Source organism: Microtus pennsylvanicus, chromosome 13 (genome assembly GCF_037038515.1).
Source record: "Microtus pennsylvanicus isolate mMicPen1 chromosome 13, mMicPen1.hap1, whole genome shotgun sequence".
Taxonomy (NCBI): domain Eukaryota; kingdom Metazoa; phylum Chordata; class Mammalia; order Rodentia; family Cricetidae; genus Microtus; species Microtus pennsylvanicus.
Genome location: NC_134591.1, coordinates 55,223,303 through 55,247,113, shown reverse-complemented (window position 1 = coordinate 55,247,113; position 23,811 = coordinate 55,223,303). Strand labels below are relative to the sequence as shown.

Below are 23,811 nucleotides of genomic sequence, written 5' to 3'. Positions count from 1 at the left end.
GTCTGGAAGTGAGGACCAGTTCAGTCTAAGAGTATTTCAAGACACCCCGTGAAGGCCGTGCATATCATTAAGGGAGGGTGGCCACAGAGTTCGGGATCGGTCTTCAGATAAAGCTCCCAGGATGCCCTTGTGTGCCCCACTTTGTCCTGAAAAAGGTGGGGAGGAGGATGTGCCCAAGGGCCCCTATCTGACCACACCCTGTTACAGAAAACAGCCTGGACCAACTTTATCCTGTACATCAGGGCCTGAGCACAATCATGTAGGACAGGTGCCTGTGCAGCTCCTGAACCCACTGAAATGGTCACCAACATTGTGGGTGTGCAAGTAGCTAGGTAGGAAGGAGGACACATGAGGATAGATATTCATAGCAGGAAAAAGCACTTGGCCAGGGCTCAGAACCCACTCTCAATGCGGTCTGCCTTGTGACCTACGAGGGAGAGACCAACACCCTGTCACATTCTATCTCGACTTTTGGGCACATACTGTGTGCCCACCACCTTTAGATGCTATGAGACACTATCTACTCCTTCCTCTCCCTTTCCACCTGCTGCTCCTGCCCAGATGTGTCTATCCTTTGGCTCTGCCCAGCACATCTGTTTTCCATCTATCACTGGACCAGAACTGTAGGGAGAGGACAGGAAGTACTCCTCACATCCGCTACCCTGGTGCTTTTTAAAACCTGGTTTGTGGTCACTGAGCCCATAGCCACAGAGAGGATTTTTTTTTTTAAAGACTAAAACATATAATTAAAATCTCTGTTGAGTTTTGGGGACGGTGCTGGGTGGCTCCCCACCCCTTCTTTCCGGAAACACAGATTTTTGGCATTTGAAAGTGACAAGCAGCTGAAATGAGGCTACCCTAAATATACCTTCCCGAGCACATCTGGGCAGCTGGGCACATGTTTTATTCTAAAAACTTGGCATTTGCTATAGGGAGCAAGGATAGCTCCCAGCCTTCAGCTGTCACCCTAGACTGCCATTATCTTCACCTCCAGCAGGTCCCGTAGGGGGTCTCTTAGACCACATAGCTCCCACTGGCACAGCCTTGCTCCCAAACCTGGATTCCAGCCAACCCCACTGCTCCACCCAAGGACCATGGTCTACAGACAACTCCCCTCTGTCTAGAGCATGCTTGGCCACTGCCAAGACACCGTCTTGTCCATCATTTCAGATGTCACTGTTTCCTCCTGCTTTCTGCCTGTCTCCCTGCCTTTATCCTCTAGCAGGTCCTTTGTCCCCTGGTTGCTGGCACTGGGTGTCCCTTCTTTTCCTAAGGTCCTTCTGCTGCTGGCCTTGTAATGTGGCGTGCACTCTGCACATCCCTCTCCCAGGACACCCAGGAAATTCAAACACAGAACTAACAGCTCAGCTCAGCTGTCAGATCCGAGCTCCCCCATCCCACCTTCTCCTCAAGGGCAGGCGCTGGGAGTCCTCTGTCCCACTGAAATTCAGCCAATTACGTCCCTGTAGACAAGGTTTTCCCCTGGAACTGTGCTGATTTTCTGCCTTGGGACCAATGTCCATCTCGCTATTGGCCTAACAGCTCTAAAAGGAGGCATCGTGATTCATCAATGGGACCAGGATCCTGCTGAACACTTGCTGAGTTTCCCACTACACCACCTCCTGGGGCCAGGTGTGTTCCCAGAGGAGACCACAAGCTGTGTGTATAGCAGCAGCGGGCCCCCAACCCCAGGCACCACAGGGAGCCCTATGCTGAGCACAAGCCATCCTGGCTCCCAATAATGACCCCACTTCCACTTTCTCTTCCAGTGGAGCGCGACCGTACCCTGGACTACCAGGAGCCACACTGGAAGGAATTCCGCTTTGACCTAACCCAGATCCCTGCTGGGGAGGTCGTCACAGCTGCTGAGTTCCGGATATATAAAGAGCCCAGCACCCACCCGCTCAACACAACCCTCCATGTCAGTATGTTCGAGGTGGTCCAGGAGCACTCCAACAGGTATCTTCCCTCTGCCCAGGTACCCACCCCACTCATGGTCTCATGGTCTAGGCTCTGGCAGGGCCTGACCGAGGATGCATTTCCCAAAAAGGAAAGGTGAGCCTCCTGGGAGAGGCACCTCAGACACGAGAAAGGGGCTTGGCCTGGAACCTTCTGCGCTGCCATGCTGACTGTAGAGCCCTAATAGGCCACAGCGGAGCCAGTGTCCCATCAGCGCATGGAGACAGTAAAATGTCCAGGGTTGGCCTGGCGGTGGTGGCGCATGCCTTTAATCCCAGCACTCGGGAGGCAGAGGCGGGTGGATCTCCGTGAGTTCGAGACCAGCCTGGTCTACAAGAGCTAGTTCCAGGACAGGCTCCAAAACCACAGAGAAACCCTGTCTCGAAAAAAAAATGTCCAGGGTTGGTTATCAGCGAATTGTGGTACCAGAGGAGGCCAGTTCAGAGCCGAGCAGGGAAGAGGCTCTGAAAGTGGTCCCCCAGGCAGGCACAAGATACAGGCAGGCGTGCGACCTCGGCCCTTGGTTAATTGTTCTTTCATGTCCACAGGGAGTCTGACTTGTTCTTTTTGGATCTTCAGACGCTCCGATCTGGGGACGAGGGCTGGCTGGTGCTGGACATCACGGCAGCCAGTGACCGCTGGTTGCTGAACCACAAGAAGGACCTGGGACTCCGCCTCTATGTGGAAACCGAGGATGGTGAGGCTCCCAGGCTTAGCAGGGAGCTGCCCTGGGGGTCCTGGGAGGTGGTTTCAGCCCAGGCTGCCAGCTTAATATACGGAGCCCTCTCACTGGGCCACACTTGGCCTTTCTTGAGGACTCAGTGGGTAGTGGTGAGGTCCTGGACACAGGGAGGCCCCAGCCAGGGAGCATCCAATGGGCGGGTACTTCTTCATGGGCAGCAGACCTCCACTCTGAGAGGTTATGTACTAGGAAGGAGGGGTGGGGGACCCGCACCCCAGGTTCTTAGTGCAAAGCCTGGGTTATCCCTGCTCTGCAGTGTTGTAGCTCAGTACCTGAGCCTCAGTTTCCCCTGCTTCACTCTCAGGGTTTTCATGCCCTTTATGTGGGGCAGTGAGGCAGAAAGGACAGCAGGGCAGGAGGCTGGCCTGTCTGGGGTCCAGCAAAAGGCTGGAGGGATAGCTTGGAAGGAGAGAGGCAGAGCGGTGGCAGGGGTCACTCTGAGTTAGGGAAAGCTGGCAAGGTCCTTGGAAAGTTTCGAGCAGTTTAACAGCAGCGGGGGGGACAGATGTGATTATGGCTTTAAAAGACCCAGCTAACTTCAGCCCCTCGAGGAATCCTAACCCCGCCCCCAGGTGAGCTTTCCAGGGTACAAGGGGGGGGGGGCGGACTGGACCCAGCACTGGCAGTCAGTTGTCAACAGCATTATTTCGAGTGTCTATCCAAGATGTCGTGAGACAGGTCAGGCGACAGGGATGGCCAAGGGTGTCCTCAGGCAGAGTGTGACCCATGGCGATCCCAGTGAGTGTTCTCCCAGCTCTGTGACGCAGCACGGAGGTGGCATGGGGCAGCTCACAGGCCTTTCCCGCTCTGTCCGGGTCTTGGGAGCCTCGTGGCCTGTGGGCGATGGCGGCGCTGAGGTTTTTGGCGTGGGCGCTTCCGCGCGGGTTCTCCATCTGCCGCCCACCGCCCGCGCTGCCCCACCGCCTTGTCCTCCGCTTTGCTAGCGACCGCTACGGACGAGTCCATTTCTACACGGACCCTGTGAAGGCGGTGGAGGGCGTCAAGGATGGGTCGACCGTCATGCTAGGAGGCTTTGGACTCTGTGGCATCCCCGAGAACCTGATCGGCGCGCTGAAGACAAAGGGCGTGAAGGACCTGAAGATCGTCAGCACCAACGTGGGCGTGGAGGACCTCGGCCTGGGCATCTTGCTGGCCTCCAAGCAGGTCAGGCGCGTGGTGTGTTCGTACCTGGGGGAGAACGCGCTGTGCGAGAAGTTGTTTCTGGCGGGCGAGCTGGACCTGGAGATGACGCCGCAGGGCACCCTGGCCGAGCGCATCTGCGCAGGAGGCGCGGGCGTGCCCGCTTTCTACACGCCTACGGGCTACGGCACGCTGGTGCAGGAAGGGGGCGCCCCGATCCGGTACGCGCCAGATGGCCACCTGGTCACCCTGAGCCAGCCGCGGGAGGTGCGCGAGTTCAATGGACGCCACTACCTGCTGGAGCACGCCATCCGCCCCGACTTCGCCCTGGTCAAGGGCTGGAAAGCCGACCGTTCTGGCAACGTGATCTTCCGGGGCATCGCGCATAACTTCAACGTGCCCATGTGCAAGGCCGCGGACATCTCTGTGGTGGAGGTGGAGGAGATCGTGGACGTGGGCACTTTCCGCCCAGAGGACATCCACATCCCCAACATCTACGTGGACCGTGTGATCAAGGGACCGAAGTACGAGATGCGCATCGAGCGCGTGATCACGCGCGACAGCCAGCCCGCAGCCCCGAGCAAGCAACAGGACTCCATCAGGACGCGCATTATCAAGCGCGCGGCTCTCGAGTTCGAGGACGGCATGTATGCCAATCTGGGCATCGGGATCCCTGTCTTGGCCAGCAACTTCATCAGCCCCAAGATGAAAGTCTACCTTCATAGTGAAAACAGGATCCTGGGCTTGGGCCAGTACCCCTTGAAAAATGAGGTGGATGCCGACATCATCAACGCGGGCAAGCAGACGGTGACCGTGATCCCCGAGGCCAGTTTCTTCGCCAGCGATGACTCTTGCCATGATCCGCGGAGGACACATCCAACTGGCCATGCTCGGTGCCATGCAGGTTTCCAAATACGGTGACCTGGCCAACTGGATGGTGCCAGGCAAAAAAGTGAAGGGCATGGGCGGAGCCATGGACTTGGTGTCAGGTAACACCAAAGTGGTGGTCACCATGGAACACTGCACCAAGACAAAGGAACCCAAGATCTTGGACAAATGCACCATGCCGCTGACGGGCAAACGCTGCGTGGACCTCATCATCACCGAGAAGGCCGTGTTTAAGGTGGACCCAAAGAAGGGGCTGACACTGGTGGAGCTGTGGGAGGGCACGTCAATGGATGACCTCAAGGCCACCACAGCCTGCTCCTTTAAGGTGTGCCCCAACCTCAAGCCCATGCAGCAGATCAAACCTGATGCTTGAGGAGCCCTGACCCCTCCCTCCAGGGCTGGTTTGCAAAGGAGTTAGCGCCCACGGGGACATCTGACCTGTGTGCCACTGGCTCCTCAGTCTTCCTGCTGCCAGATGGTATCTTCTCAAGAGCCGAGTGATTTTAATTAAAACTCCTAAGCTGAGCCTGTGTGTCCGGTGCCTTACTAAAGCCCTTCGCCAAAACCATCGAGGAGACTGGTCCGCCTCTCCCCGTTTCTGTGACTTTCGCATACAAGGCTCCAGAGCATCCCCCGACAGGTCTCAAGACCAGTGCTGCTCCTCATAACTGAATCATGAACCGTAGAGAAAGCAAAGGGCGGGAAGGAATCCAGAGTTCACCTGGTGCCACGAAATGCCGAACTAGGGGTCTGTGAGCAGGAGGAGCTCTGGCTTCTCTTCCTGGGCCCTTGTTTCTACTCCTAATTTTGTTACCCCGAATATGGCCTTCAACCTCCTTCCTCCTGGGAGCAGCTTATGTGTCCCTAGAAGGGAGGCAGGCCTGTAGCCTGTGGCCTGTGGGATGAGACAGAGGGAAGCTGGTTGGTGCTGTTTCTCCGCCTGCAAAACCCACTGTGCATAAACAGTGTTCCGCACGTCTCCGAAGAGGCCCAAGCTCAGCACATGGATGAATTCTTACCTAGTGAACTGCAGTGTCTCCTGTTGCCCCTACCACACTGACATTCTGTCCGGGAAGTCCTCTGGCCTCCCTTCCTAACTCCAATATGGCATCTTGGGGTCTGTCATTCTGAATCTGTAATCTCACAGTGAAAGTGAAAAAAGTTACATAGGGGTGTGTGTGTGTGTGTGTGTGTGTGTGTGTGTGTGCTCTGAGAAAGCATCCCCCCCCCATTCCTTTCTGTCCAGAGCTGGGAAGCCTGGTGACCTTTGATCAGATAGAGTTCTGTCTGATGATGGGGATCGAGGAGCAAAGCTGATAGGGAAGGTGCTCTCCGATTCGGGCGAGAAACACCTTCTCTGTGCACATCAAATACAGAACTCTGAAAAGAGCAGCAGCAGTTCCTGTGGGCTTCTGCCCTGCCTCACTCGGTCTCTGCCTTGTGCTGGGCGGGGTAGGAGTTGCTTGGCTCTGCAGCTGCTTGCTCCAGGCCTTGAAGAGTTGATGCCCTCTCTGGGTCTTAGTTTGTGTGCCTCTAAAATGGGAACCTTGGCTTAGCTGCATCCATGGGCTCCCAGTACAGCTAACCTTGCCTTGGAAGCCCCCAGAGGTTCCCAGCACCCATCCAAGCTAGCTTTGAGGAGTTCAGCCAAAGTCTGCTCTGTGTCCAGCAGAGCCTAGAAAACCAGTTACGTAAGAGAAAAGCAAACGTGGCTGAGTCTGGAACACTGATGGCCTCTGAGTTTCGCAGAAACCAGGCCTCAGGGACTCCACAGTAAGAAGCAGGGACACAGGCCCTGTCCTGGGCCCAAGCCTGCCCCTTGTGTCATTCACAGGGCCTGACACTGTGGGTCCTTCCAGCTCCCAGCTGCTCTGCTGTCCCCATGTGTGGCCCCAGGGCCCTGGCTATCTTTCCGTCTGCCTGAGGCTCTGCCTTCTCACACCATCTGCTTCCCACCAGCCTCACTCTGGACCCCATTCCTCCTGCCTGACCTCACCTGAGTCTCTTCCGGGCCATGCCTGCAGCCCACGCCCCTTGTCCCCTTGTCCCATAGCCCTCAGTCATGGTCCTGTGATGGAGTCTCAGGCCTTGCACTTTTGTTAGTAGCAGGTGAAGTCATAGGTCAAAGGTTGCATTGATGAGCTTTCCTTTCAAGTGGCAGGTGGACATCTGGAGTCCGGTCAAGATGTGGAGTGTGGAGTCCAGCTTTCTGAAGGGCTGACCTTTGAGTGGACTGTCCACCACAGTGGACAGTGGCCTTGACTCAGTGTGTGACGAAGAGCCTGGTAGAGTGCAAACGGAGCACACAGACCTGAGTGTGCATGCACGTATGAGTGTGTTCTGTTTCGTTACAGTTTGTGTTGGGATTATACCTAAGGTTTCATGCTTACCAGACAAGGCTGCACTCCTGAGCTGTGGCCTCAGCCCTTTGGGCTCTTTTACCTTCTTCCAGGGTTGGGGTAGAACCCAGGACCCTGAGTACACTAGGTGAGAACACTGAGTCACATTAGTGTCTGTAAATATACATGCATGTACATGTGTGCATCAGTGCTTGTGACATGTCAACTGAACAATGGAGCTGGGTTTAGTGATGGATAACATGAGCATTGTCGGGCTCTGGTGTAGGAATCTCACAGGGCACCAAAGGGAATGGTTCTGAGCCCTGTCATGCCTGCTGCATGTGGCCATTGTCGTGCAGAATGATTCTAATGGTTCTAACGACGAGAAAGGTTTGCAGTGCTAAAGACTGTTACAACTTAAACCAGCAGGACAGAAGCAGCCCAGGATGTAAAATAGCAGAGCTCTGGAGTTGTGAATGATTTTTATGGTTACTCTTCCTTCTTCAAAGTTCTTTACCCTCCTGTGTTTATCACACTGTTTGCCTGTTTTTATTTGGTTTGTATCTTTTATTTGTTTGTAAGGTTGGTTGTTTTTTCGTTTGTTTGTTTGTTTGTTTTGAGACAGCCTTGGTGGGTCTAGAACTCACCTATGGAGACCAGGCTAACCTCAAATTCATAGCTATCTGCCTGCTTCTGCCTCCTGAGTGCTGGAATCAAATACATGCGCTACCATGCGGAACCTTGTTTGCTTTTGGAAACAGGCTTTTACTTGACTGACCCCCAACTCAATATATAGAATAGAATGACCTTGACGTCCTCATCCTCCGGTATCCTCCGCCCCAATGTCAGGTTTGCAGGAGATTGCCGCCATGCCAGCTTAATATGTTACTTCTGCAGTTAGAAAGGACGGGGCCCCCAACAAAGTCTGAGCGGTGCTGGAGGCTTTGCTCTCCTGGGTTGACTGTACTGTGGAGGCATCTGCAGTCCTTAGTAGCTCAGGGGAACCCCCCCATAGGCTCCACTCTTCCCATGGACAAGCTCCGGTCTGGCTCCCTCAATCCCCCCCTTTCTTTGAAGCCGTCGGCTGGCCTGATGAACACAACACCAGCACTGGATTGAGCCTGATGTGAACTGGACCCAGGACTTTGTGATTGTTCTGACCTCTGGCCCTGCTTAGTCTGGGATCAGGGTCGTGGGCATCAGTGGGCATCAGGGCAGTGACTGTCCTGCCCTTGGATGATCAAGCGTGCCGGGCTGGGAGGATAAGCCCTAGCAATGTCCTTGCGGAGGCAGCCATGAGCTGGTGGGTCATGAACCCCACGTTCTCGTGCCCAGAAAGTGCAGGATGAAGATGGGACCGGGTGTTAGATCACCGGACCAAGGGAGTCCAGGTCCTGAGTATCACCAGCAGAGGACTCTGCTCATCTCTGAGCGACTGTGACTTGGGGTACAGTGACAACCGCCTGAGGAAACTAATGGGCGGAACCCTTGACACCTGCCAAATGTTCCCATCTATGTCAGGTTATGTCTGTGGCCGCTGAGGTCCTTGTCCCTGCCACCTCATACCTGCTGGCCCAAGTGCTTGGGTTGGACTTCAGATAAGAAAATAGGTTCATAGATGCCACACCACCATCCACAAGTCAGTCTCTCTCTCTCTCTCTCTCTCTCTCTCTCTCTCTCTCTCTCTCTCTTTCTCATCTCTGTCTCCATCTCCCAGGGCACAGCATGGATCCTGGCCTGACAGGTCTGCTGGGACAACAGGCACCACGCTCCAGACAGCCTTTCATGGTCACCTTCTTCAGAGCCAGCCCGAGTCCTGTGCGGGCCCCTCGGGCAGTGAGGCCTCTGAAGAAGAGGCAGCCAAAGAAAACGAACGAGCTTCCCCATCCCAACAGACTCCCAGGGATCTTTGGTGAGGGTGGGATTGAGCGTCATCTGAGGCCCCTTCAGAAAGCGGTGGTCTGCCAATGAATCTAACTGGTGTGCCAGGCAGGGAGGGTGGGAAGTGTGCAGAGAAATCAGAAGCCATGTGTGCCGAGGTGTGAACACAGCCACACCCTGTGGTGATGGGAGCCACCGAGGAGCCACTGCTGAGCTGGGTCATGAGCAGGGATCCAGAGGTAGAACTTGGGATTCCAATGGTTTAGCTTCCTGTTGTCCTCCATTTGTAAATGTGCCTGTTAATGCCACCCCGACACTGGCAGTACCCATGGCAACTACGTAGAGTGGAACCTCTGAATAGACTTGGTACTGTTTTGTCCCTACAGATGATGGCCATGGCTCCCGAGGCAGAGATGTTTGCCGTAGGCATGAGCTCTATGTCAGCTTCCGGGACCTCGGCTGGCTGGTAATGTCTGCTTCTCCTCTCTGAAAGCCACCTCAAGAGCCTGGTGTCACCAGGGAGGGGGTGAAGCTACTGTGCCTTTAACTGTGAAAACGGAGGCCACCTGAGCCCTCTGCCCAGTAAACTGTCAGCGCTAGAATGGGGAAACTGAGGCTGGGTGGGCAGGGTCTTTGCGCTTTTCCTGCCACAGCTGCTGCAGGAGGCGTGGGGGCAGTCGTGGGGGACACAGCAGAGGAGGGTGAGGCCTGGAGGACAGAGCTGGGGTCGCACCCTGCCTGCTGAGGGGATGAGGGGACAAGGGTTCACAGCCTCAGGTCACCCTGTGACAGGAATTGCGCCAGTGGTCTTGGAAGGACACGCTGATGTGACTCACCTTTCCCCCCACAGGACTGGGTCATCGCCCCCCAAGGCTACTCAGCCTATTACTGCGAGGGGGAGTGCGCCTTCCCACTGGATTCCTGTATGAATGCCACCAATCATGCGATCTTGCAGTCGTTGGTCAGTACCACAGTGGCCAGCTGGGACCCAGGGGGTGGGATCAGGCAGTGGGAACAATGTCAGCAAGGGAGGGGGGCTTTCTTTGCAGACTTAGCTACAGAGTGTCATTCCATGGCAGCCTGTGTGACCTCAGTGTGCCCAGTGGACATGGTGGCTCTGACCTTTCTAGTGTGCATGTATGCTTATTCATCATGCCTGTTCAGGTGGGCCTCCCCTTGGGCTCTCTGCTCTTCTGGGCCTTGGCTCATTCCTGGTGTTTCCCCCTCATATATCCCAGGCTGGATTCAGACACTGTGTATATCCAAGGATAACTTTGAACTTCTGCTTGCCTGCCTCCAGTCCAGAGTGCTGGGATTATACGTGTGCAGTATTATGCCTGATTCATGTGATGTGGATCAAGTCCAGGGCTTCCTGCACTAAGCAAGCACACAGCCAGCTGAGATCTCCCCCAGAGCCCTGCCTCTGCCTCTATGTTTTGACCCCATTTTTTTCCCTGACTGCTCCTTCAGGGGGTGAGCGATGGAAGCAGGTTCTAGCAGGAGCCACACCGCAGCCTGTATTTGACAGGCGTTGGTGCTTACTGACTCTGGGGTCTAGACCTTATTCTAGAATGCTTTTCCTGGAATCCTGGTGCCCCGTGGTTTTGTGTTTATCTAGCAAGAGGCTGTGCCAAGTGATGCCCTGGACTGAGCATCATGAATTACAAAGAGCTGTCTGAGCTGATGCTAAGACCTTTCACCGTGGCCACTGCTGTCCTGGGAGGAGCAGCCCAGGGTGACACTGAGATACTCAGCCTTTAGTCCCCTGGTATGATGGATGGACCTTCGCCTCTCAGGTCTCATTTCCTCCCCACTTTGCTCTAGCCTCTGTTTCCCCTGTTGACACTGGCTTGGCCAAAGTAAGCAAGTGCTCATGACCTGCCTGGCAGCAGATGTGACTGTCTCTGTCCCCTGGGGAGGCTGTAGTAAGAATGTAAGCAAAGCAACAGTGAATGAGAGGAGAACCACGTGTTCTGGGGTAAAGTGGCTTACTGATGATAGGGAGAGCCTGGTTTGGGCTTCTGCATCAGGACCATCCAGGGCAGCAATAGAAAGAAGAAAGTCATGCCGGGCACTGTGGGGGTGCACACCTTTAATCCCAGTACTCAGAAGGTAGAGGCAGGTGGATCTCTGTGCGTTCGAGGCCAGTCAGATCTACATAGCAAGTTCCAGGACAGATGGCCCCATCCGTGCTGTGAATCAGTTTGTAGATGCTGTGTGAGCGAAAGGCTGTTCTCCCCATCACCACTCAATGAAGCCTAGGGCTGTGGCCAGTGTGGGAAGGAGGAGGTACCTTATGGTGTCTACCCTCTTCTCTCCAGTGGCACAGTTCAGGAAAGCCCCCTCTGGAGTTCAGCCATTTCAGCACCCCTCCATACACACTCATACGCACAGCAGACATCTCCTAGTTCTGCCCCATGCATTTGTAGATGGAGAGGTGGGCGACAGCTACCCCCAGCTGCCAGTCTGGCTGTATGTCACCCTGGAGACCTGTCCTCCTCCACGGCTGCAGTGCAGAGGCTATAGGAAGAGAGTGTTCATCAAATTGCTTTATGGAGACCCTGCTCCCAGGACCTGGAAAGCCTGTGGAGCTCGGGGCGGCGGAACACACACACACACACGTGCACGCGCACATGGAGGTGTTAGATTCTTGTCTCCTCTTCTGGTGGGAACCTTGAGAGGACTCCAGTTTGAACTCCGGGATAAGCATGTTTAGAGGCTGAAAGATTATGACTCACTGAGACTTTCAGGAAGGCAAAACGGCTTCAGCAATGGGCTTGCGGATTACCACCGCTTTCAAGGCCAGTGGCAGTGGGGTTCCCACTGCCTCTGTGCATCACCTACAAAGCCAGTCTTGTCTCACAAGTTCAGAGGCTGAGCCACATCAAGTGGGACAGAGCTCAAGAGCTTATGCGTTCTAACTCAGTTTGCGCTCTCTCTCTCTCTCTCTCTCTCTCTCTCTCTCTCTCTCTCTCGCTCTCTCTCTCTCTCTCAGTCTGCGCTCTCTCTCTCTCTCTCACACACACACACACACACACACACACGCACGCACACACGGCTCTACACCTGTTGGGGATATAGTAACGCGCAGAGCAGTCTGGGGCAGTGAAGGTCCGGAAGAGGCACCTCAGCGGGTACACAGCCATGGGCACCCAGTGCCAGGGACCAGCAGAGTCGTCTGTGTCTGGCAGAGCTGATATGGCAGTGGACCGGGGGCCGAGAGTGTGTGTCAGGCCCTCTAAGCTCGTGCCTGGACTGTGCTCTGAGGTCAGAGGGTGGAACAAAGGTACAGCCGGGAGCTACTCTAGCCAAAGGTAGAGAATGACCTTGGGCTGGTCAAAGATGCTAAGAGCATCTGGAAAGGGAGCAAGTGAGAGCCGGGGCTTTGCTGGGCAGGTCGTTGAGGAGGGCACCAGGTTCATGCCCTTGCCTGCATCCCCTCCCTCCTTGCCAGGTACACCTGATGAAGCCAGAAGTCGTCCCCAAGGCCTGCTGCGCACCCACCAAGCTGAGTGCCACCTCTGTGCTCTACTACGACAGCAGCAACAACGTCATCCTGCGCAAGCACCGCAACATGGTGGTCAAGGCCTGCGGCTGCCACTGAGGCCCTGCTTCGCAGCTGGTCGGGCCCCTTTCCAGAGGCAGGAAACCCTCCTATGCTATCGTAGCTCAGACGGGGGCAACGGGGAGGCCCTGACTTCCCCTGGCCACTTCCTGCTAAAATTTTGGTCTTTTCCCAGCTCCTCTATCCCCTCCTTGGGGTTTGTGGCCTATTGCCCACCCCCTTCCGCTCCCCCAAGCACAGACTGAGTGCACTTGGCATCCCAGAGCTGTGCTGACTGAGGGGTCTGGGGTCAGCACTGAAGACCCCCCCACATGAGAGGAAGACCGGTCCTTGGCCATCCCCAGCCCAGAATGGTCAATCCTGGATGGTCTAAGGCGGCCCTGGAGTGTGAAACTGGCTGGTCTGGGCTCTGCACCATTCACCGTGGCAGGGGGTGGAGGGGCGTGTCTAGATATAACAGACACGCCCACTTAGATCAGTGCATGGCTGTCCTGCGCTGCGGAGTTAACTTGTTAGACTAGTCAGAGGCAGCTGTGGTAGTGCACACCATTAACCCCAGCACTAGAGAGACAGATCTCTGTGAGTTCAAGGCCACACAGGGAGATCCTGTCTCAAAAAAAAGAAGACAAAAGAACCATCTGGCTGGGACCAGTGAAAGGGACATTTTATGACCTGTGTCCTGGGCCTGCCCTTCTGCCTAGGAGCAAAGGACCCTGGGAACTTCCAGTTCCCTCTACCACGGCTACCATGCTGACCAGTTGGGCGCTGGACGCTGAGACAGAAGCAAGAACACCCTGAAGTGACCGGTGCAGGTTGGCACCAGTGGGGGCCACTGCTTCTTCTAGCTGATGGCCTGCTCAGGGATCCCCATCCGAGTGCTCAGCTGCACCTGGACAGTCCATATCCTCAGCACAGAGCCGCAGAATGCCGCCACCAGCTACTCCGAGGGAAAGGTCTCGGCTTCCCTCTTCTCCAGGAAAAGCCACCCATTCCCATTCCGCCTAGGCCCTCCAGTCAGGCGTGGGGCAAAGGGGAGGAGTGTCCACGTTTGCTTATGTCTGGGAACTAAGAACAGGTTGGTCACCAAGTTGGCGTCACCCTGGGGGCCCAGCAGCCCCATCCTGTTTCTGGGACCTGTGAGTCAAAGAAAGGGCCCCTGTCCCAGGGGATGGCAGGTGGTAATTAGGCCGAGTTGGGTGGGGAGGCTCAGAAACCACTGCTCTCCTTGGGGCAGCCGCTGGGAGCTGGAGCGTTTATTTGATTTCTGACTTGCTAAGCCTGTAATTTACCTGCGGGAACAGAGTCCAGCTGCCCAAACTGTGTCATTAAGAGCAGGTCCCGGGCCCATCCCCATCTAGAGACACACCCAGCGGAGGTGGGCCCACCCAGGTGCCCAGGGATGCACTCTCTGGGGTTCACACTCTGCACCCCTGAATGGGCCTCAGGGAGGCTAGGACTCACCAGAGTGAGGCTGGCGGGAGTGAGACTGGGGCCATGGTGCAGGCCGACAGCCTTTCCCCTTGGGCCTGGGAGGGTTTCCTGTGTGAGGTCGGAGGAGGGGACCCCTCCATGTATACAAAGAATGGGCCCAGGATATCCGCAAGATGGTGAGTTCACCGAGAGCTTCAGGCTTCTGGGGCTGGAGAGATGGTTCAGGAGTTAGGAGCACTGGCGGCTCTCCCAGAGGGCCAGGGTTTGATTCCCGGCACCCACACGGCAGCTCACAACTATCTATAACTCCAGTTCCAGAGGACCCAATGCCCTCTTCTGGCTTCCAGTAACTCTGCATGCATGTGGTGTACAGACATACATGCAGGCAAAACACTCGTACACATAAAAGTAAATAAATCTTTAGAAAAGAACAAAAGAGCTTTGGGCTTCAAAGAAAGGCTGGCTGGGATTGCACAAGGCCTCCACCTGAACATCAGGACACTGACTTCTTAATGTCTGGACAAATGACCCTCCTTACCCAAGCTTAAATCTCCCATCTGTAACACAAAGCTGGCTTTCTGTTATTGTAACAAAACGCCGGAGACAATCAATTGGAGGCAGGAAAAGTTTTCTCTTGACTCATAGCTTCAGAGGTCTGTGGTTAGCTTGTCCCACCACTTTTGGCTGGTGGTGAGGCAACCAATTGTGGCAGAGAGCAAGACGGGACAAAACCACTCATCTCAGGGAGGACAGGAAGCTGAAGAAAGGAAAGAGTAGATTGAGCCCCAGACTCTCCTTCAATGACACAGCCCCATGACCAGAAAAACCTCCTCAGCCCTAGCTGCCACCAGCTCCTGAGCCTGGACTAAGCCTCAAGTCCACAGGCTGTTGGGGACATCCCAGATCTAAATTGGAGCCATGTTTTTTCATTTCCTGCCAGAGGACCTCTCTACCTCCGTGGCCATCCTCTCAATCTTAACCGACGAGAATCCCCAGAACCAAAGCAGGAAGCAGAGGCATCAGTGTTGCTCTCGTCAGAGCCAGCATCTAGCCTGGCGTGGTCAGGGCACCTGCGTATGTGAAAGGAGTGGGAAATGCAGCCTCTGTACTGACACAAGGCTGAGCAGGGGCACGGGGACACCGTGACTTCCTCCCACAGCAAAGCAAAGGCCTGGGAGTCACAGCCTCCAGTGCTCGGACATCTGGCAGTCATGGGTGACACGGAGTGGAAAGTCTTAGAGAAGATAGATAAATATGTACATAAACATAGCACCTGGAGTGTCAGCGTTACCACAAAGACCATGTGGCTTAACGGTGCCCTCTGACCACCCAAGGTAAACATCAGAAGCAAAAATGACCTTCACTGGAGGCCCCTAAGGGCAATGAGAAAACACCACAGGATATAAAGGCAGGACTGACTGTGGGGGACAGACACCCTCATGACATCTTCATGGCTGCAGCCCAGCACATCTGGATGCCAGCTGGGTACAGTGCTTTTCCCGCGTCTAACTGCAGGAAAGTAGGAGATGCATTGTGGAGAAACTCCCTACTGTTTACAGGAAGAGAGGCCGGGGGCACGGGTTTGGAATGGAGCATGGAGCAGAACACAAGTACCATCAAGTCCTGGCTCTGGTGTCCCTGTACTCTGCCCTGTCTAGCCCTCAGTGCTAACACGAGCCCACTGGGTGCTGGGGTAGACCTGCCCTGTGAGCCCCCTCACCCAAGGCTCAGATGTGCCCACAGGGCCCGCAGCACCTGCCACCTGTAGAGGTGTGTGTAGATACTCTCTCTCTCTCTCTCTCTCTCTCTCTCTCTCTCTCTCTCTCTCTCTCTCTCTCCCCTTCTCCCTCTCTCTCTGTTTTTTTTTCTCAGCTTTTTTATTTTTTTTAATAATACCATTCAAAATTTCTACCTCCTGCCTTCCTCCCATTTCCCTCCTGCTCTCTCCCTCCCCCTCCCTCTCTCTCGGTTTTTTGAGACAGGGTTTCTCTGTGTATCCCTGACTATTCTGGAACTCACTCTGTAGCCCAGGCTGGCCTGAAACTCACAGAGATCTGCCTGCCTCTGCTCCCTAGTGCTGGGGTTAAAGGTGTGCGCCCCCACCGCCTGGCTGATAGTATCTTGTTTAAAATGGACTTGGCTGTGTGGTCCAAGCCAGCCTTCCTAGCAATGCTATCTTCCCCCAGAATGTCCCCCTGCTGTTGCTGTATTGACAACAAAATTATGCTTACGCCAAAACATCTCAGAGTGAGGGGTGGCCCTGTGCTATGACCACCTGTGGGACAGACCAAGCTGTAGCACTGGGGTCTCTGGGGATATTTTTTAAATTAATTTTAAATTTAAAACTTAAAGGATAGACTACAAATTCTATAATTGCACCATCTGCATAACCAGGGTTAATAATCCCCCAGTCTCTTCTGTGTGCACACACGTGTTTGCACGGCACTTGTGGGTAACCTACAAAGTCAGAGGGGCACTCTACACTGCTGGTGAACTGGCTTATCCAATACAGGGTGCGCTTTGAAATTTTATGATATTAAATATTTTTTAAAACAAATCTGAACAGCTGTCTATGCCTTGATCCCTGCTTCCTCCCTTCAGGACTGGCTCCTCGGCAGGCAGCAGATGCCCTGGGCTCACTGGACGTGATCTCGAGGTCGGCCCACAGCTGGGGCGGTAGTGGTGCACGTCTTTAATCCCAGCACTGGGGAGGCAGAGGCAGGCGGATCTCTGTGAGTTGGAGGCCAGGCTGGTTTACAGAGGGAGTTCCAGGACAGCCAAGGCTAAACAGAGAAACCCTGTCTCAAAAACCCCAAAACAAAAAACAAACAAACAAAAATAGGAGTCAGGTCCTGCTGGGCTCTAAAGTCAATGACCATGGCCCAAGTCAACCCCATGCGGGAAAGCCCAGCCTGTCAACAGGCAACTGGTCTGGAGCCACCAAGGCTAGGGCAGCAGGCTTCTCCTCCCCTCCAGGTTTATCCTCACTGTGACCCCAGATGAGAAGCCATTCTGAGAGCAATAGCGCCACCCACAGGTTCTTGATTTCAAAACAGACACTGGAGCAGGTGGCAGCTAGTCTGGGTGAGGCTTCCTGGTGACTGGTGGGGCTCAGCCTCTACAAGAGAGATGCCATAGGGGCACGACAAGTCAAAACCAAGTGTAGAAAGTGAGGCCAGCCTACTGTGGCTGCCATTCCAAGGCAGGACTTGGGAGAGGTGGCGTGAGAACAAATTTGGCTTGTGTATGTTTGGCCAGTTCCAAATGGAACCTGGCTGCCCCATGGGAGAAAAATTCTGGCTTGGCATCAGCGGGTGAATGAGGAGAGGCCACGTTGTGAGACTGACCACAGACAGCCGTTAGACATGGTACCAGTGCGTGTGAGAACAGAAACAGGCCTGGCCAACCTGGTCCCTGCCTGGTACCAGCAGAGCAGAGAAGCATTTCTGCCCAGTTTGATCGCAACCCTTCCTGCACTGAGCATGTGTGGATGTTTCCCCAAGGTCTCAGCCTCAGAGGAACAGCAGCAAGGTTAGGTCTATCCTTGCTGCCACCTTTGGGCGATGGAGGAAGGTCATTGGCTAATAAAGAAACTGCCTTGGCCCATTTGATAGGCCAGCCTTTAGGTGGGTGGAGTAAACAGAACAGAATGCTGGGAGGAAGAGGAAGTGAGCTCATACGCCTTAGCTCTGCTCTCTGGAGCAGACACCCAGGATGGACGTAGGCTAGAATCTTCCCGGTAAGCGCACATTGGGGTGCTACACACATTAATAGAAATGGGCCAGGCAGTGTTTAAATGAATACAGTTTGTGTGTCGGGGCATAAGCTAGCCAGGTGGCCAAGAGCCAGGTGGCAGAAACGCAGCCCGCAGCTCCTACATTTGGGTACCAACTGGAAGTCACAGATGGCCAAGACAGGTTGTGGCACTCCAAGCCTGGGCGACCCAGTGGCTGGGCACAACTGCTCATAGTAAGGAGGGAGACACTTGTACTGGTTCCCAGGCCCCAGCTACACCTGAGAAAGTGCCCAGAGCATGACAGGCCAGGCTGTGCTTCAGAGGAACTGTTCCAGAGGAAGCTGAAGGGGTCAGGCCCACACCGGCTTGCTTCCTAGGATACCCCCAGCACCAGCGCTCACAAGGCTACCTCTTCCACCCCGAAATCACAGAGCCAAACTCAGAGAGCAGTGAGCACAGCCTCCTCGCCTGTGCTCACTCCAGGCCGCAGTGACCACCTGCTTCGGCTTCTTAGCCTCTGGGCCTTGGCAGGCAGAGCTGAGAAGTCAGGGGTCAAGGAGAAGGAAAGCATGAGAGGCCGAAAGGCTCGGGGACTCCACCCGCACCCAGAACCTGACCACAGAGAGCTTTCTCCAGACTATGCTCAAGGCTTCCAGCCAGGACAGGGGCAGGGTGACCTAACTCAACCTACTTCAAGACAGTGGGGCCTTTGGACCTCCCCAAACACCCGAGCTCACCACCCAGACGGTCTGCTTTGCACAAGTCAGGAAGAACTGGAAACCACTGGTGATTGGGCCTAGCTGACCTCTGAGAGGCTTGTGAGGAACAAGCGTGCTTCCTGCACCCTGCTCCCAGCCCTTAAAGCACATGCGCAGACCATCGGCAGCCCTCTGCAGGCTGACCCCAGCTCTGGGATGCGTTGGCCTCACAGATGGGGCACCTGGTTCTTTCCTCACCGGTGAAGCAGGCAAAGGAAAGTTGTTTTGATCTTTTAACACTGCTTTCTCTTCTCATTTATTCAGCAAATACGAGCTACGCGGTCATGGGACTCCGGTGGAGGTAGGCCCCAGCCATGGGGGAGACTCATTCCCTGGTGGCCGTAGAGAGCCTGGGGTAAAGTGCTACCGTCACATGGGGAGTGGAGTTGGGATCCCTGTAAACTCGGACACAAGCCTGTAACCTCAGCACTGAGGGCGGGGGCAGAGATGGGCAGCTCCGAGAGCTTGCTAGCCAGCTGGCCTGCCGAAATGGGGAGCTTCCGGTTCGGTGGGAGTCGCTGTCCAGGAAGACACCACACATCCTTCTCCACCCTGGGAAGCTGGGAAATCAGCTGCACAAGACCATTCTCAGTGGATAGCGAGTTCGAAGGCAGCCAGGGCTACATGAGATTGCCTCAAAAACAAAAACGAGGGCAATTTAAAATGTAGAGGTTGGGCAAGACGGCTCAGAGGCGAAAGCACTTGCTGGGTGCGGGGACCTGAATTCTGCCCCTGGCACCCAAATAAAGGCAGCAGGAAAGGAACAAGGCCGCAGTTGTTGACATGGCTGTCACACATGGCACACACAATAATTGCAAGTAAATATATTTTTACCTTTTGGTTTTTCGAAACAGAGTTTCTCTGTGTAGCTCTGACTATCTTGGAACTCACTCTCTGGACCAGGTTGGCCCCAAACTCAGAGGTGCACCTGCTTCTGCCTTCTGAGTGTTGTGATTAAAGGCCTAGCTGTGAATACTTTTTTTTTTTTAGTTAAAAATTGAGTGAGAAAATGATCTGTCTGAGTATGATAGCACTTGCCTGTACTCCCAGGACTTGGGAAGCAGACGCAGATGGCAAATTCATGGCCAGCCTGGGCTATGTGTTAAGTTCCAGTCTACTCAGGGCTACGTAGTAGGAACCTGTCTAAGCAACAACAGAAAGATAACTCTGACCAAACTAGCAGGAGGCACAGGCCATCTTGGAGACAGAAAGATACCTAGGAGAGCTGTGTGCTGGGAAGGAGGGAGGGATCCAGCTGGGCCCTGATGAATGCCAAGAATGAGGCCCAAGACTTTGACCAGCAAGCTAGGTGGTAGTGTCTGCCAAAACAGAAAGTGTGGAGAACTCAATGACGTTGATCTGAGAAGTTTAAGGGGGTCTGTGTAGGAGTCACTGAAGACCACAGGCCGACAACGGCCAGGAGCAAGAAGGTATAGAGCGGTTAGCTCGAAGACTCACATAGAGACCAGTTCATCCTGGGGCAGGAAGTTCCTGCCCAGGACAGAGGCTCTCGGTGGGGTGCTACTGCCCTCTAGAGGCTACTTGGAAACTGCAAAGTATGTCCGTAACATTTGGCCTAACTACAAAGTCAGATCTGTTTTAAAAACTAACAGCCCAATGGTGCCTAGGCCTTTAATTCCAGCAGAGGTAGGCGGATCTCTGTGAGTTTAAGACCAGCCTGGTCTACAGCGTGAGTTCCAAGACAGCCAGGGCTGCCCATAGAAACCCTGTCTCGAAAAACCATACACAGATAAAGCCTGTCTCAGAAAACAAAACACCCACTTCTGGCCTCCTCAGACACCATACCTGCTGATGTGAACACGCAGCACATAAAGCTACAAACAAATCTTTTTGTTTGAGACAAGTTCGGTGTAGCCCTGGTCGTTCTGGAACTCGCTCTGTAGACCAGGCTGGTCTCAAACTCATTGATCCATCTGCCTCTGCCTCCAGAGTGCTGGGATTAGACTCAGGTGTGACCACAGCTTGTTGACAGTAATTTGACCCTTTGACCCAGTAATTCTGGTTCTAGGAATTTACCCTCAAGGTTGTTGTGGGATGCATTTCCTCTGGGCAAAGCAGCCCCCATCTTCGACAGATCAGCTGCAAGACTCAATCACCTTCAATTTGGAGGGGATTTGGGAAATTACTGCAGGGTCACCCTCACCTGAGATTAAGACACACACGTCCATGCGCGTATACACACACACACACACACACACACACACACATTTGTGTGCAATTCTGCCCTAATTGCATGTGGCCTGTGAGCTGAGTCTCGGGAGGTCCTAGATGCACAGGTTGGGGACGGTTTGCAGTGGGGTGGGGCCCATCTCTACGACTGTAGGAGTCACCCATGGTTAGTATGGTCTCTATTGCAGCTGTTTAGAGATACCACACACCTGTCATTAGTCCCTCCCCCAGTAAGGAAGCCTGGTAAACTCACTGGGTGAACTGGTAGATTACTTCCGTTTGCTATAGGGACCTTACAAGGAGAGAGCAGACTGTTCACACCTCCTCAGGGGAGGATTCTGACTAAACGGGCATGCCTTTAAATGTGCACACTGTGCATTACTCCATCAGACACCGCCCACCTGCCGTCACAGGGCCCCGGCTGGGTCAGTGGTGGTCAGTCTGCCATGGACGCCTTAGGACCTGATGTGGACTGAATTCCAGAGGCTGCCACACCAATAAAGCAAAGTGAGAAAAGAACACTGTAGGTTTTAAGCAGAAATAGAGGAGAATAAATAAGGACATATTTCTGTTTGTATCTGAAAAAAAAAAAAACAAAAACAAACCACTAAGGATTTGCCAGAATTGGTTGCTATGCCTAGAACTGGAAGTTCTCCCACCCCACACTAAGGCTCTGAAGCGTGTTCCTCAGTCTTTAGGGGATAGGGACTCAGCACCTGAGTCCCTAGGCTGTGTCTTTGATGTCTGCCCCGTGCTGGCTCACGCTGCTCTACCCTTCGGATGCTCCTTTGCCATGAACAAGCCTTCCCTGCAATGATGAAGTGAAATCGGGTCCAAAAGAACTCTTCCTCCCCAGAGGTGCTCCCATTGGGCATTTGTCTTCCCCAGGGGGGCTCCGGTCAGGCATTTTGTCTTCCCCAGAGGTGCTCCCATCGGGCATTTGTCCTCCCCAGGGGGGCTCCGGTCAGGCATTTTGTCTTCCCCAGAGGTGCTCCCATCGGGCATTTGTCCTCCCCAGAGCTTCTCCTGTCAGGCATTTTGTCCTCCCTAGGGGTGCTCCTGTCGGGTACTCTCCTCCCCAGGGGTGCTCCTGCCGGGTACTCTGTCCTCCCCAGGGGTGCATGTGTATGGGTATTTTGCCTGCGTGTTATGTCTGTGTACTCGTGTTCCTGAGAGCAGATGACGTTGGATCTCCAGGAACCGGAATTACAGAAGGTTGTGAACTCCCCCATGTGGTTGCTGGGACCCAAATCTAGGTCTCAAGGGCAGCAAGTGTTCTTAACCACCCAGCATGGTTTGTTTTTTGTTTTTTTCCTTTTTATAAAGACAGGTATAGCGGCACACAGCGCTCAGGAGATTGTGAGCTCCAGGCCAGGCTAGTCTATGGATAGCCAGTTCCATGTCAACCAGGGCTACCCACTGAGACCCTGACTCAAAATTATTAGTAACAAAAAACTAAAAGCCAACATAACATAGGCCTTGTGATCTCAGTATTCAGACAGGCTGAGACAGGGGAATCTCAAGTTCCAGGTTACAACAGTGAGACCCTATGAGGGAAAACTGAAAAATTCTCAAAAATGAGACCTCATTGACTTTGCCTTAACCAAACCTGTACTTGCTCACAGGACGACTTAAGTCGTCCCCCCACCTTGTTCCTTCAAAAACAGGACAACAGGAACCTGGGAAGCAGATTCCCATGAAGGGGACTGAAGAGATGTACCAACCAGCATAGACTGGAACCCTCAGTCAGGGACGAAAACCACCAAAGCCACTATAACATAAGGTCTGAGCAGGGCAGAAAAGGGCCGTGTTGTCCCTCTACTGAATTTGTACTTGTAGTTTTTTATTTTTAGTTTTTTGAGACAGTTTTCCTATGTAACGGTCCTAGCTGTCCTAGAACTCACTCTGTAGACCAGGCTGGCTGGCCTCGAACTGAGAAATCTGCCTGCCTTTGCCACCCGAGTGCTGGGATTAAAGGAATTTTGTTCTTGTTTTTAGAAAGCATATTAAAGCTAGGCACTGTTGCCCCTAGTACACAGGAAGAGGCCGTGAGCTGAGAGGTCAGCCAGGCCGACAGTGACACTTAACATGAAATTTAGAAATTAAAATTTGAGCCGGGCAGTGGTGATGCATGCCTTAATTCCCAGCACTCGGGAGGCAGAGGCAGGCGGATCTCTGTGAGTTCGAGGCCAGCCTGGTCTAGAAGAGCTAGTTCCAGGACAGGAACTAAAAAGCTACGGAGAAACCCTGTCTCAAAAAAAAAAAAAAGAAATTAAAATTTGAGTAAATGGGGTGTAATGTCCTGTTTCTTCTCGACCAGTGCAGAGTGAAAAAACATGTTTGCGTGTATATATATGTGTGTGTACATATATGCATAAAATATATACGTAAAAGCTGATTATAATTATTTATAAAGAAAAGGATATGTATGCCCAAAGACTGCCTGGATTCCATGCCAGTTGGAGACAAGAGGGAACCAAGCCAGAATACTGAAGTGTTCCTGTGGGGATGCTCAGGAGATAAAGCAGCTGTTGCAAACCTGATGACCCGAGTTCAGATCCTCAGTACAGTACTGATAGTAACTGACAGGCACCCAAACCCCAGAGCCGGGGGTGGGGGGTAGCGGGAGGCAGGCAGAACCCACCAAGGTTCTGAGCCCATCTCAGGTTCAGAGAGACTCAGAAGCGGAGGGAAGAGCATGCTCTAAACGTTAGGCTTGACTGGTCACTATTGGGTTTGAAGGCACCATATGCAAGTAATGGAATCCTTAGAAGCTGGGTAGGAAACCGGTCCTACCTGCCCCCGCCCCCAGCCTCCAAAAGGACAGTTCTGAATGGAACACCCTGTTTTAGCTCAGTGAAGCCCACCTCCCAGAACTGCAACCAAACCTGTTCATTTTCAAAGCGCCCACATGTCAAAATCCCTGTTAGCTGCTCAGCCTACTTTTCAATTTCTTGTGTGTGCAGTGTCTGTGACAGCCAGATCATGGTTCAGTTGGTCATGAGGCTGTTATCTTTCTCTACCAACCCCAAAGATTATTTTGGTTTTTCAAGACAGAGCTTCTGTGTAGCCCTGGCTGTTCTAGAATTTAAACTGTAGACCAGGCTGACCTTGAACCTGCCTCCCAAGTGCTGGGATTAAAGAGGTCTGCCACCACTGCTTAGTGTAGCTCTGTGGAGTGT

At 53.7% G+C, this 23,811-nt stretch overlaps 2 protein-coding genes across 2 annotated transcripts in view; both read left to right on the top strand.

Annotated features, from left to right (window-relative positions):
- Positions 1 to 16,455, top strand: part of Bmp8a (bone morphogenetic protein 8a) — a 30,260-nt gene extending 13,805 nt beyond the window's left edge. Inside the window, exons 2-7 of the mRNA XM_075945834.1 lie at positions 1,770 to 1,959; positions 2,508 to 2,656; positions 8,786 to 8,980; positions 9,336 to 9,415; positions 9,800 to 9,910; positions 12,404 to 16,455. Coding sequence (XP_075801949.1) covers positions 1,770 to 1,959; positions 2,508 to 2,656; positions 8,786 to 8,980; positions 9,336 to 9,415; positions 9,800 to 9,910; positions 12,404 to 12,553 — 875 coding nt within the window. The 3' untranslated portion in view covers positions 12,554 to 16,455. The remainder of the gene's footprint in view (positions 1 to 1,769; positions 1,960 to 2,507; positions 2,657 to 8,785; positions 8,981 to 9,335; positions 9,416 to 9,799; positions 9,911 to 12,403) is intronic.
- On the top strand, positions 3,225 to 5,102 carry LOC142833940 (succinyl-CoA:3-ketoacid coenzyme A transferase 2A, mitochondrial-like). The gene is given in 2 exon segments (XM_075945833.1): positions 3,225 to 4,692; positions 4,694 to 5,102. Coding segments are annotated over 2 exon segments (1,557 nt in total). The 5' UTR covers positions 3,225 to 3,544.
- Positions 16,456 to 23,811: the final 7,356 nt, after the last annotated feature.